The following is a 13,778-nucleotide window of genomic DNA, read 5'->3' as shown; positions in this document are numbered from 1 at the left end:
CTGTCTGTCTGTCTCACACACACACACACACACACACTACCCCCACCCCCCCACACACACACACACTACCCCCATCCCCCACACACACATACTGTACACACACACACACCCTACCCAACCCATCCCCCACACCCTACCCAACACATCCACACACACACACTAACACATGACATATCTAATCAGCCCTACTGACATTGGAGATGGCCAAGAGCAGCTTCCCGCTGCCGTCAAAGGTCGGTGACAAAGTCGTGGTAGAACTTCATCTTGACTTTGCTCTGGCAGAACAACAGCTCTCCGATAGCGTGGAAGGTGAAGAGGACTGGCGTCCGGCGGTCACAGTTGAATCTCAGCAACACCAGCAGAGTCTCTCTCACACAGCCCTCCACCACGTGACGCTCAAACGGGCTCTCCACAGACAGGGCTGTGAAGTTGGCTGGACCAGTGGCACGTCCCCTGCTGTGAGGACAGATGGATTACACACATTCCTAGTGTTAGTGTACTGGTCTCCTGTGATGACAGATGGATAACACACATTCCTAGTGTTAGTGTACTGGTCTCCTGTGATGACAGATGGATTACACACATTCCTAGTGTTAGTGTACTGGTCTCCTGTGATGACAGATGGATAGCACACATTCCTAGTGTTAGTGTACTGGTCTCCTGTGATGACAGATGGATAGCACACATTCCTAGTGTTAGTGTACTGGTCTCCTGTGATGACAGATGGATAGCACACATTCCTAGTGTTAGTATACTGGTCTCCTGTGATGACAGATGGATAGCACACATTCCTAGTGTTAGTGTACTGGTCTCCTGTGATGACAGATGGATAGCACACATTCCTAGTGTTAGTGTACTGGTCTCCTGTGAGGACAGATGGATAGCACACATTCCTAGTGTTAGTGTACTGGTCTCCTGTGATGACAGATGGATAGCACACATTCCTAGTGTTAGTGTACTGGTCTCCTGTGAGGACAGATGGATAGCACACATTCCTAGTGTTAGTGTACTGGTCTCCTGTGATGACAGATGGATAGCACACATTCCTAGTGTTAGTGTACTGGTCTCCTGTGATGACAGATGGATAGCACACATTCCTAGTGTTAGTGTACTGGTCTCCTGTGATGACAGATGGATAGCACACATTCCTAGTGTTAGTGTACTGGTCTCCTGTGAGGACAGATGGATAGCACACATTCCTAGTGTTAGTGTACTGGTCTCCTGTGAGGACAGATGGATAGCACACATTCCTAGTGTTAGTGTACTGGTCTCCTGTGAGGACAGATGGATAGCACACATTTCTAGTGTTAGTGTACTGGTCTCCTGTGAGGACAGATGGATAGCACACATTCCTAGTGTTAGTGTACTGGTCTCCTGTGAGGACAGATGGATAGCACACATTCCTAGTGTTAGTGTACTGGTCTCCTGTGAGGACAGATGGATAGCACACATTCCTAGTGTTAGTGTACTGGTCTCCTGTGATGACAGATGGATAGCACACATTCCTAGTGTTAGTGTACTGGTCTCCTGTGATGACAGATGGATAGCACACATTCCTAGTGTTAGTGTACTGGTCTCCTGTGAGGACAGATGGATAGCACACATTCCTAGTGTTAGTGTACTGGTCTCCTGTGATGACAGATGGATAGCACACATTCCTAGTGTTAGTGTACTGGTCTCCTGTGAGGACAGATGGATAGCACACATTCCTAGTGTTAGTGTACTGGTCTCCTGTGATGACAGATGGATAGCACACATTTCTAGTGTTAGTGTACTGGTCTCCTGTGAGGACAGATGGATAGCACACATTCCTAGTGTTAGTGTACTGGTCTCCTGTGAGGACAGATGGATAGCACACATTCCTACTGTTAGTGTACTGGTCTCCTGTGATGATTAACCAGCTTGTCTGAGACCTGAAGACTTAGTTATCCAGGTTAAAGCTATAGGCTTTAGCTCAGCAGTCGTGTATAGACAGACAACCTGGGTTGGATAAGATTCAGCCACACCAAGTTGGCTCTCTCTATCCCACTCCCAACATGCTCTCCACAGACAGAGATGGCTCTCTCTATCCCACCCCCAACATGCTCTCCACAGACAGACATATGAACACACCAAGATGGCTCTCTCTATCCCACTCCCAACATGCTCTCCACAGACAGAGATGGCTCTCTCTATCCCACCCCCAACATGCTCTCCACAGACAGAGATGGCTCTCTCTATCCCACTCCCAACGTGCTCTCCACAGACAGAGATGGCTCTCTCTATCCCACTCCCAACATGCTCTCCACAGACAGAGATGGCTCTCTCTATCCCACTCCCAACATGCTCTCCACAGACAGAGATGGCTCTCTCTATCCCACTCCCAACATGCTCTCCACAGACAGAGATGGCTCTCTCTATCCCACTCCCAACATGCTCTCCACAGACAGAGATGGCTCTCTCTATCCCACTCCCAACATGCTCTCCACAGACAGAGATTGCTCTCTCTATCCCACTCCCAACATGCTCTCCACAGACAGAGATGGCTCTCTCTATCCCACTCCCAACATGCTCTCCACAGACAGAGATGGCTCTCTCTATCCCACTCCCAACATGCTCTCCACAGACAGGGCTGGGCCAGTGGCACATCCCCTGCAGTGACGACGGACGGACAGACGGGTGGCACAGACACACGCATAGAAATACAACGACATAGAACGGACATGTCATCGTGTTGCTCCTGCTAAAAAGCAACACTTGGATTTAGACACACAGCTGTCCACTGGGTTTTCTAATTCATTCTCTTTCATTGTAACATAGTGTTTCTATGGGACACATTGCTGGTATCACTGCAACATAGTGTTTCTATGGGACACATTGCTGGTATCAGTGCAACATAGTGTTTCTATGGGACACATTGCTGGTATCAGTGCAACATAGTGTTTCTATGGGACACATTGCTGGTATCAGTGTAACATAGTGTTTCTATGGGACACATTGCTGGTATCAGTGCAACATAGTGTTTCTATGGGACACATTGCTGGTATCAGTGTAACATAGTGTTTCTATGGGACACATTGCTGGTATCAGTGCAACATAGTGTTTCTATGGGACACATTGCTGGTATCAGTGTAACATAGTGTTTCTATGGGACACATTACTGGTATCAGTGTAACATAATGGAAGAGGGTTGATTAATCATCTTTCCTGGCACCTGAAGAATTGTACTAGTTCCCCAAGCTACTGCCCAGGCTTTAGCTCAGCGGGCTATCAGCACAATTTTGTATAGCGTACAGACACACAACTCAGGCTTGATATAAAATAATAATAATAATATATGCCATTTAGCAGACGCTTTTATCCAAAGCGACTTACAGTCATGTGTGCATACATTCTACGTATGGGTGGTCCCGGGAATCGAACCCACTACCCTGGCGTTACAAGCGCCATGCTCTGCGATCGTTCACATAAACGCGCCAGCGTTGACAGAAGATGTCTCGTGTGTGTGTGTGTGTGTGTGTGTGTGTGTGTGTGTGTGTGTGTGTGTGTGTGTGTGTGTGTGTTCTTGGCCCACTCACCTGCAGACAGCGGTTTGACCTGCTTGAGGCCGTGTGACTGGGACAGCTTCTCAGAGAGCAGGAAGATGGGGCGCTGGATCAAAACAAACTTGTTGCCTACGTCCAGCTTCTGCTGAGAGAAGGTGAAGGATCCCAGGCCTGCAATGTAGACCCCCTGGACAGACAGACAGACAGACAGACAGACAGACAGACAGACAGACAGACAGACAGACAGACAGACGTTGTCAACCAGTTCTCCTAGACCTGATGATGAATATAGCTGAAAGACATCATGACTATTTATGCCTCTACTATTTATGATATGTCATATTTACTTCCCTAATGTCTCCTAACTTTCCTCAGAGCTAAAAGATTTCTTAATCTCACTGAAAATTGGGCAATAAAATTGTTGTCAGCTTCAAATCTATGTTACATGCAAAATAGTCAAATTTCATTATGTGGGGGTGATGTTTCTTTTGCGTTATTTGTAACTTATTTTGTACATAATGTTTCTGAAACCGTATCTTACAGCAATAAAGAGCTTCTGGATATCAGGACAGCGATCACTCACCTCGGATTAGACAAAGAGCTTCTGGATATCAGGACAGCGATCACTCACCTTAGATTAGACACAGAGCTTCTGGATGTCAGGACAGCGATCACTCACCTCAGATTAGACAAAGAGGTTCTGGATGTCAGGACAGCGATCACTCAGATTAGACAAAGAGGTTCTGGATGTCAGGACAGCGATCACTCACCTCAGATTAGACACAGAGCTTCTGGATATCAGGACAGCGATCACTCACCTCAGATTAGACAAAGAGCTTCTGGATATCAGGACAGCGATCACTCACCTTAGATTAGACAAAGAGCTTCTGGATATCAGGACAGCGATCACTCACCTCAGATTAGACAAAGAGGTTCTGGATGTCAGGACAGCGATCGCTCACCTCAGATTAGACAAAGAGCTTCTGGATATCAGGACAGCGATCACTCACCTTAGATTAGACAAAGAGCTTCTGGATGTCAGGACAGCGATCACTCACCTCAGATTAGACAAAGAGCTTCTGGATGTCAGGACAGCGATCACTCACCTCAGATTATACAAAGTTTTTTCTTCAACAAGCAAGAAGCACAAGACATTCTCCAAACACCCGACAGTGCCATCATCCCCGTTATTTGCAAGAGGAGGCGACACAGGTACAGAGGACAAAGAACCGGATGCCTGATCCCTACCTGTAGCCCATCTGATCCCTACCTGTAGCCTACCTGATCCCTACCTGTAGCCTATCTGATCCCTACCTGTAGCCTACCTGATCCCTACCTGTAGCCTACCTGTAGCCTATCTGATCCCTACCTGTAGCCTATCTGATCCCTACCTGTAGCCTACCTGATCCCTACCTGTAGCCTACCTGTAGCCTATCTGATCCCTACCTGTAGCCTATCTGATCCCTACCTGTAGCCTACCTGATCCCTACCTGTAGCCTACCTGTAGTCTACCTGATCCCTACCTGTAGCCTACCTGCCTCTGGAATAAACAACCATGCATTTCCATCTTTCACTCTATCGGTCTTGCTTGTCCATCTTCCTCAGTTAAAATTAGATCTTTTTACAGATCTATCTTGCTGGCAAAACGTAATTAAACATGACTAAGTTATTTAGCTATAGTGTGGAATATAATAATAGATAATAACCACACAGATAATCCACCTGCGAAGGTAACATAACACCAGGGAAGTGTTGCAATCCATATTCTCTGAGCCACATCGTTTGTTGATACAATGCTTCAATATTCACAGAATGTTTCCCTTCCATGGAGATGAAAGGAAACGCACAAATGAACTGGCGCACACATGAGGATCATCTCTGACTGAAGCACGCGAGACAATGACACTGTCATGGTACACTGTGGTCTTCCGTTCGACAAGGGTGGCTTCATACAGCCAATAGCAGGGGAGTCTGCAACCTTTTTCATGTGGAGTGACAATTTACAATTCATCCTACCATTTCTATCTGCGGTCCAGTTATGATTTCCATATATGCATTGTAGGATACCTAACTGTGCCCAAAACATTTCTAGCTGGCCACAAACTAAATACACTCTGGAGCAGGTTTTCATCAAGGTTCTTTCTGTACTTGTGTAGCCGATGTGAAATGGCTAGCTAGTTAGCGGTGGTGCGCGCTAGTGGCATTTCAATCGGTGAAGTCACTTGTTCTGAGACCTTGAAGTAGTGGTTCCCCTTGCTCTGCAAGGGCCGTCCGCAGCTTTTGTGGAGCGATGGGTAACGATGCTTCGAGGGTGACTGTTGACGTGTGCAGAAAGTCCCTGGTTTGCGCCCAGGTCGGGGCGAGGGGACGGACGTAAAGTCTATACTGCTACACTTGCTCCTTTCATCTTTCCCTCGATCCTGACTAGTTTCACAGTCCCTGCCGCTGAAAAACATACCCACAGCATGATGCTGCCACCACCATGCTTCACTGCAGGGATGGTGCCAGGCATCCTCCAGACGTGACGCTTGGCATTCAGGCCAAAGAGCTTCTCATGGTCTGAGTATTCCTTTAGATGTCTTTTGGCAAACTCCAAGCGAGCTGTCATGTGCCTTTTACTGAGGAGTGGCTTTCATCTGGCCACTCTACCATAAAGGCCAGATTGGTGGAGTGCTGCAGAGATGGTTGTCCTTCTGGAAGTTTCTCCCATCTCCACAGAGGAACTCTGGAGCTCTGTCAGAGTGACCATCGGGTTCTTGGTCACCTCCCTGACCAAGGCCCTTCTCCCCCGATTGCTCAGTTTGGCCAGGCAACCAGTGATCTTGGGGACCTTCAATGCTGCAGAAATGTTTTGGTACACTTCCCCAGATCTGTGCATCAACACAATCCGGTCTCGGAGCTTCCTTCAACCTCATGGCTTGGTTTTTGATCTGACATGCACTGTTTATCTGTGGGACTTCATATAGACAGGTGTGTGCCTTTCCAAATCATGTCTAATCAATGAAATTTACCACAGGTGGACTCCAATCAAGTTGTAGAAACATTTCGAGGAGGATCAATCGAAACAAGATGCACCTGAGCTCAATTTCGAGTCTCATAGTAAAGGGTCTGAATGCTTATGTAAGTAAGGTATTTCTGTTTTTTATTTGTATTAATTTGTGGGGGAAAAATCAACATTTAAAAATGTGTCATTCTTTAGACGAGTTTGTTTGTCTTCATGCGTCCTTGTCGATTGTAGGCCTAAGTAAGTATGATGTAGGCTATGCCTTTTATTTTTATTTTACCTTTATTGGCAACTAGGCAAGTCAGTTAAGAACAAATTCTTATTTTCAATGACGGCCTAGGAACAGCCTCAAAGTGCAGATGTATAACTGCCTGTTCAGGGGCAGAACATAGGAAGAAAACAGATTTGTACCAGGCTCTGTCCAGTCCTCTTCTGGCTGTATTTGAACTTGCAACCTTTCTGGTTACTAGTCCAACGCTCTAACCACTCTTCTGGCTGTACGCTGCCGCCCCTCTGAATGCATGTGTAGGATTTGGGTATCTGGAATCATTTTCTGGCTGTACTGGGTAGAGAGGAACCAGGCCCTGAGTCAGCCTCTTCTGTTTTATGCCAGTCCTCTTCTGGCTGTACTGGGTAAGCAACCAGGCCCTGAAAGTCCTCTTCTGGCTGTACTGGGTATCTGAGGGTGGCCAGTCCTGGCTCTGGGTACCAGGCCCTGAAGTGGCCAGTCCTCTTCTGGCTGTACTGGGTAGAAAACCAGGCCCTGAAAGTCCTCTTCTGGCTGTAAACAGGAACCAGGCAATGCAGATGTAGAAGGAACAGGCGAGGGTGGCTACTGGAGAAAACCAGGCTCTGAGAAAGGCAGGAACATGTAGAGAAGAACCAAGCTCTGAAGGGTGGCCAGTCCTCTTCTGGCTGTAGAGAGATGAACCAGGCTCTGAGAGGTGGCCAGTTCTCTTCTGGCTGTACTATGTAGAGAGGAACCAGGCTCTGAAGGGTGGCCAGTCCTCTTCTGGCTGTACTGGGTAGAGAGGAACCAGGCTCTGAAGGTGGCCAGTCCTCTTCTGGCTGTACTGGGTAGAGATGAACCAGGCTCTGAGGGGTGGCCAGTCCTCTTCTGGCTGTACTGGGTAGAGATGAACCAGGCTCTGAAGGGTGGCCAGTCCTCTTCTGGCTGTACTGGCTGTGAGGGTGGCCAGTCCTCTTCTGGCTGTACTGGGTAGAGAGGAACCAGGCTCTGAAGGGTGGCCAGTCCTTCTTCTGGCTGTACTGGCTGTACTATGAGAGGAACCAGGCTCTGAAGGGTGGCCAGTCCTCTTCTGGCTGTACTATGTAGAGAGGAACCAGGCTCTGAGGGGTGGCCAGTCCTCTTCTGGCTGTACTGGGTAGAGAGGAACCAGGCTCTGAAGGGTGGCCAGTCCTCTTCTGGCTGTACTGGGTAGAGAGGAACCAGGCTCTGAGAGGTGGCCAGTCCTCTTCTGGCTGTACTATGTAGAGAGGAACCAGGCTCTGAGGGGTGGCCAGTCCTCTTCTGGCTGTACTATGTAGAGAGGAACCAGGCTCTGAGGGGTGGCCAGTCCTCTTCTGGCTGTACTATGTAGAGAGGAACCAGGCTCTGAGGGGTGGCCAGTCCTCTTCTGGCTGTACTGGGTAGAGAGGAACCAGGCTCTGAGAGGTGGCCAGTCCTCTTCTGGCTGTACTATGTAGAGAGGAACCAGGCTCTGAGAGGTGGCCAGTCCTCTTCTGGCTGTACTGGGTAGAGAGGAACCAGGCTCTGAGGGGTGGCCAGTCCTCTTCTGGCTGTACTGGGTAGAGAGGAACCAGGCTCTGAGAGGTGGCCAGTCCTCTTCTGGCTGTACTGGGTAGAGAGGAACCAGGCTCTGAAGGGTGGCCAGTCCTCTTCTGGCTGTACTAGGTAGAGATGAACCAGGCTCTGAAGGGTGGCCAGTCCTCTTCTGGCTGTACTGGGTAGAGATGAACCAGGCTCTGAGGGTGGCCAGTCCTCTTCTGGCTGTACTGGGTAGAGAGGAACCAGGCTCTGAGGGGTGGCCAGTCCTCTTCTGGCTGTACTGGGTAGAGAACCAGGAACCAGGGCTGTACTGGGTAGAGAGGAACCAGGCTAGTCCAGTCCTCTTCTGGCTGTGCCGGATGGAGGTTATAAGAGTACATGGCCATTAAGGCCAGATCGTTTCACACTGACGCCAGCATTTGATGTCGGGCCTTGTTGTGACTTGATAGCATGTATTATGCATCTATTTCATGTTCACTGTATGTACTGTTCCACAAGTAAATGAGTCAATTTATGACGAGGTTGAATAGTGGTTGACATTGTAGCCAGTGTTGTAAAGTACTTAAGTAAAAATACTTTAAAATACAACTTAAGTCGTTTTTGGGGGTAGCTGTACTTTACTTTTCTATTTATATTTTTGACAACTTTTACTTTTAGTCCACTGCATTCTCAAAGAAAATAATGTACTTTTTACTCCATACATTTTCCCTCGACACCCAAAAGTACTCGTTGCATTTCGAATGCTCACCAGGACATATTTTTTTTTACAATTCACACAGTTATCAACAGAACATCCCTGGTCATCCCTACTGCCTCTGATCTGGCGGACTCACTAAACACAAATGCTTCGTTTGTAAATTAAATCTGAGTTTTGGAGTTTGCCCGTCTGTCCGTGAAAAAAAAAAAAAAAAAAAAAAGATAATGGTGGCATCTGGTTTGCTTACTATAAGGAATGGATAATGATTTATGCTTTTACTTTTGAACCTTACGTTTATTTTTGCAATTACATTTACTTTTGATAATTAAGTATATTTAAGAGCAAATACCGAGTCATTTTCTATTAAGGTATCTTTACTTTTACTCAAGTATGACAATTGGATACTTTTTCCACTACTGATTGTAGCCTACACGTGGTGATAATTAATGCCTGATTCATTTTGCTCTTCATCAAATAGCATTTTAGAGTTTTAAAATGGTGTAGAAATGGAATAAATGAACTTCAACCTCCTAAAAACCTCCTCCTTTGCTATACCCTCGGTTCAGCTGAACTGACTGACCACTGACTATGGCAATATCGACTTTCTAAAGTGCTCTGACCTTTTGCAAGGTCATCTGTCGCTCCACGAAAGATGACACGTTCGACCAAATGCTGTCAACGTCTGAAATAAAGCAGAACATTTTCAGAACAATTGTCAGAAAATAAAAATTGCTCATATAGCTAAATGCTTTTAAAAAATGACATGCACACCTTGATTCTAAATTGTGCAAAGTTTGCAAACAAATGTGTATAGCCTAGGTGTTTTTACGATGCGGCAAGGTGGGATAGATCTTTTCTGCTGTACAATATAATAGGCTAGAAAGTGTGTCCTGTCCTGACCGTTTTCTGAGAGCTGAGAGAGGGTTGGAAAGGACTTCCTCTCCGCCTCCGACACCACGGACAGCAAGTCGGCCATCATGACAATTAAAGCAAAATCTCTTTAAAAATAAATACAAGAAACCCAGAGTTGTTTCAGTTCAATCCACGGACTTCCAGATTCGGCTCAATTCACCGATTTCCAGATTCTCCCCCGCCTTCCAGATTCTCCCCCGCCGATAGCCCATTGCAGTGCGTCTCCTCGGGTGATAAATCTCGATGCGAAATGCACCCGGGCGCGCAACTCCAACACTGACCTTGTTGCTACGAGCGACGTCACAATAGCCACTTGCACCCCCCGCAGCGACAGGCGCTGGGGCCAAAGTTTAGAAACTCAGTTTATTTTAACTTTAGCATGTCTTCTAAAAGCAAATAGGCCTGTATAATCACTTTAAGGATCCCTTCCGAGTTGAATCCAGATAGCTCATGTCATGACAATTGTCACTGTATTTCTGAGACCGATTTAATAAAAAAATGGTAGATGAGCAATTGTGCATTGGCATCCCTCTTGTGAAGCAATTTTCCCAGCTATATCTGCTGAAACGTAATAAAGACTTAAATGTGCGTCATTCAGCAGGCTTTTGAAGTAAAGTGTAAACGAGCACATTGGCAGGTGCACAACTGACCGGGGAGTGAGTGTTGATTTTACGTGCTTTTGCTGTGATTGTTCATGTGAGTGTTTTTGGCTATTCATGTCCCTCCGTACATTTTTGGAATTTGGGTCATAAGTATAATAACACACACTGCTGTGTAATGTGTAAGTCTGTGTTGTTTTATGTGTCGAATTGCTTTGCTTTATCTTGGCCAGGTCACAGTTACAAATGAGAACTTGTTCTCAACTAGCCTACCTGGTTAAATAAAGGTGAAATAAAAAATTTAAAAAATAAAACTGCACAGGCCCGAATTTGACCCGCTTTTAAAATTATTTAATTTTAGTAGCCAAGTCTAATTTTAAAAGGATCTGTGCCTAATTTCTATATATTGAATGTGGACTTATTTGATATATTTTGTCATTTCAGAGTGGCATTGCCTAAAATGAATCACTCTGGGCCTGAGAAGCGCGAGCAGAAGTTCGTGCTCGACTGCATCGCTGTCAGTTCGGTTGCGCTCGGGTATGAACACATGCGCCCCCGGCTCTGGTCGGTGCTCCCCGGGTACGACGCACACAATGACCCCCACGCTGCGCGCTACACGACCACCCCATCGGTGCAGAGGGTCCCGCAGAAGACCACCCCGTCGGTGCGGAGGGTCCCGCAGAAGACCGAGAACAAGGAACTGAAGAGCGCCGCTGCCCAAAAGTCCCTAGACCTGAGGAACACTTCCGGAGCAGGTAGGCTGTTCTATTATATTCTAGGATATTCTATTCTATTATATAGCCTGTTCTATTCTATTATTCTATTATTTATTTATTTATTTGCATTAAACGGGATTGACATCAAATTAGGTCCACAGAATCAGATAAATACGTTTACATTTACATTGTATAATTTGGCCATTTAGCTGACTCTTATCCACAGCTACTGTTTTACAGGTGGTGGCTTTTCTGGCCACCAGGTGGAAATAATCAAGGCATGCCATTGCTTTGACCTATCGAATTAAGGATGGGGGAGATAGGCCTATAGGCTATGTGAAGTGACAAACAGTTTGGAGGAGACTGAAGAATAGGCTACAGTTATATTCTGAAGAAACTATTCTATACCCTGCTGACATCCTCTTCTATTCTATTCAATAAATCAAACTACTTTTATTTAGCAGTAGGTCTACATAAATCAAACTACTCTTTATCATCTATACAGGTTTTAGTAGGTCTACATGGGATTCATCATCTATACAGGTTTTACATCAGTAGGTCTACATGGGATTCATCATCTATACAGGTTTTTACATCAGTAGGTTTACATCAGTAGGTCTACATGGGATTCATCATCTATACAGGTTTTACATCAGTAGGTCTACATGGGATTCATCATCTATACAGGTTTTACATCATCATCATCATTGCTCAGAGTCACTGGTATCTTGTCTCTGTACCGGACAGGTCACTCCCGAGAGCAGGTGAGCAACCACAGTGGTCTCATGTCGGACATCAAGCCGCTGATAGGCTACAACGGGCGGTTTGGGTTTCGGCGCAACACGCCCAACCTCCGGCGGGACCCGTCCAGCTTTGGAGAGGTGACCACGTTCCAACTCCATTGAGTCCAACGACCGAAAAGGTATCATCATCATTATGAAGTTCCAATGAGCGACAATAAATGCGTCCAGAGAATGTCACCGTATAACTTGATGAGTCATGATTTATGCCTGTTTATCTCTGCTTAACGCTGGGGTGATAATATAACAATAGTAATATTCTGTTCACAGACTGCTATAGCCTACTGTCACAGACAATGGATTTCAGGTAGCACCATTGATGTACATTATATATACAAAAGTATGTGGACACCCCTTAAAATGTAGTGGATTTGGCTATTTCAGCCACACCCGTTGCTGACAGATGTATAAAATCGAGCACACCGCCATGCAATCTCCATAGACAAACATTGGCAGTAGAATGGCCTTACTGCAGAGCTCAGTGACTTTCAACGTGGCACCGTCATAGGATGCCACCTTTCCAACAAGTCAGTTTGTCAAATTTCTATCCTGCTAGAACTTCCCCGGTCAACTATTGTTGTTATTGTGAAGTGGAAACGTCTCGGAGAGCAACAACAGCTCAGTCGGGAAGTGGTAGGCCACACAAGCTCACAGAACGGGACCGCCGACCGCTGAAGCACGTAAAGATCGTCTGTCCTCGGTTACAACACTCACTACTGAGTTCCAAACTGCACCTGGAAGCAACGTCAGCACAATAACTGTTCGTTGGGATCTTCATGAAATGGGTTTCCATGGTCAAGCAGCCGCACACAAGCCTAAGATCACCATGCGCAATGCCAAGTGTCGGCTGGGGTGGTGTAAAGCTCGCCGCCACTGTACTCTGGAGCAGTGGAAATACGTTCTCTGGATTGACGAATCAGGCTTCACCATCTGGCAGTCCGACGGACAAATCTGGGTTTGGCTGTAAAGTTTAGTGGGAGAGGAATAATGGATGTGCTTCCATCTTTGTGGCAACAGTTTGGGGAAGGCCCTTTCCTGTTTCAGCATGACAATGCCCCCACGCACAAAGCGAGGTCCATACAGAAATGTTTTTTTTTCGAGATCGGTGTGGAAGAACTTGACTGGCCTGCACAGAGCCCTGACCTCAACCCCATTGACCACTTTTGAGATGAATAGGAATGCTGACTGTGAGCCAGTCCTAATCACCCAACACCAGTGCCCGTCCTCAGTAATGCTTTTGTGGCTGAATGGAAGCAAGTCCCCGCAGCAGTGTTCCAACATCTAGTGGAAAGCCTTCCCAGAGGAGTGGAGGCAGTTATAGCAGCAAAGGGGGAACCAACTCCATATTAATGCCCATGATTATGGAATGAGCAGGTGTCCACATACTTTTGATCATCTATTGTATTAGTTTACTATCACTAACCAGGTTTCCATCCAAACTTTTTATGAGAATTAAGTAGACTACATAAAACAATTACAGACGTGATGGAAACAGATTTTTTTGGTAAACTTTCCAAATGTCCACACAAAAAAAAAAATGCTAGACAAGGTGGGATCTTTTCCTGTCAGTAAAATTAATTATGCGAGAAATGTTATGGAAACACTTTTATGAGCCAATATTGATATAATAACCATCATATTAAAGTAAATGGTGTCAACTATGACTTGTGTTGTCCTCCCATTATGACGTAGTAGAGAAAGCACGCAGTTTATTAGGCTACAGATAATATATAATAA

At 46.1% G+C, this 13,778-nt stretch overlaps 2 protein-coding genes across 3 annotated transcripts; one reads left to right on the top strand and one right to left on the bottom strand.

Annotated features, from left to right (window-relative positions):
• Positions 1 to 350: 350 nt before the first annotated feature.
• On the bottom strand, positions 351 to 10,176 carry LOC127920652 (coiled-coil domain-containing protein 81-like). The gene is made up of 4 exons (XM_052504659.1): positions 9,915 to 10,176; positions 9,635 to 9,696; positions 3,558 to 3,711; positions 351 to 456 (listed from the first exon to the last, which is right to left on the bottom strand). The coding sequence occupies exons 1-4, from the start codon at positions 9,991 to 9,993 to the stop codon at positions 371 to 373; spliced, it is 381 nt and encodes a 126-aa protein (XP_052360619.1). The 5' UTR covers positions 9,994 to 10,176; the 3' UTR covers positions 351 to 370.
• LOC118381987 (uncharacterized protein C17orf98-like) lies at positions 6,508 to 12,269 on the top strand. Of its 2 annotated transcripts, none has more exons than XM_052504656.1 (3): positions 6,508 to 6,644; positions 10,970 to 11,280; positions 11,989 to 12,269. In XM_052504656.1, exons 1-3 carry the CDS (start codon positions 6,637 to 6,639, stop codon positions 12,144 to 12,146), a joined length of 477 nt encoding a protein of 158 aa, XP_052360616.1. In that variant the 5' UTR covers positions 6,508 to 6,636; the 3' UTR covers positions 12,147 to 12,269. The 2 variants fall into 2 exon arrangements, with proteins under 2 accessions (XP_052360616.1, XP_052360617.1); XM_052504657.1 differs by lacking the exon at positions 6,508 to 6,644 and adding an exon at positions 10,481 to 10,622.
• The last annotated feature ends 1,509 nt before the right edge of the window (positions 12,270 to 13,778 follow it).

This window comes from Oncorhynchus keta, unplaced genomic scaffold (assembly GCF_023373465.1).
Source record: "Oncorhynchus keta strain PuntledgeMale-10-30-2019 unplaced genomic scaffold, Oket_V2 Un_contig_20191_pilon_pilon, whole genome shotgun sequence".
Taxonomy (NCBI): domain Eukaryota; kingdom Metazoa; phylum Chordata; class Actinopteri; order Salmoniformes; family Salmonidae; genus Oncorhynchus; species Oncorhynchus keta.
Note: the sequence above shows the minus strand (reverse complement) of the source record. Positions and strands in the feature narration are given on the sequence as shown.

Bases quoted from the DNA above. Each gene is read 5' to 3' on its own strand.
- LOC118381987 (XM_052504656.1), top strand. The intron at 11,281-11,988 runs GTAGGCTGTTCT...TGTACCGGACAG, and splicing joins GAGGAACACTTCCGGAGCAG to GTCACTCCCGAGAGCAGGTG.
- LOC127920652 (XM_052504659.1), bottom strand. From the start codon at position 9,993: ATGATGGCCGACTTGCTGTCCGTGGTGTCGGAGGCGGAGAGGAAGTCC. The intron at 3,712-9,634 runs GTCAGAGCACTT...CTGTCTGTCCAG, and splicing joins GACAGATGACCTTGCAAAAG to GGGGTCTACATTGCAGGCCT. The intron at 457-3,557 runs GTGAGTGGGCCA...CTGTCCTCACAG, and splicing joins GGTCAAACCGCTGTCTGCAG to CAGGGGACGTGCCACTGGTC.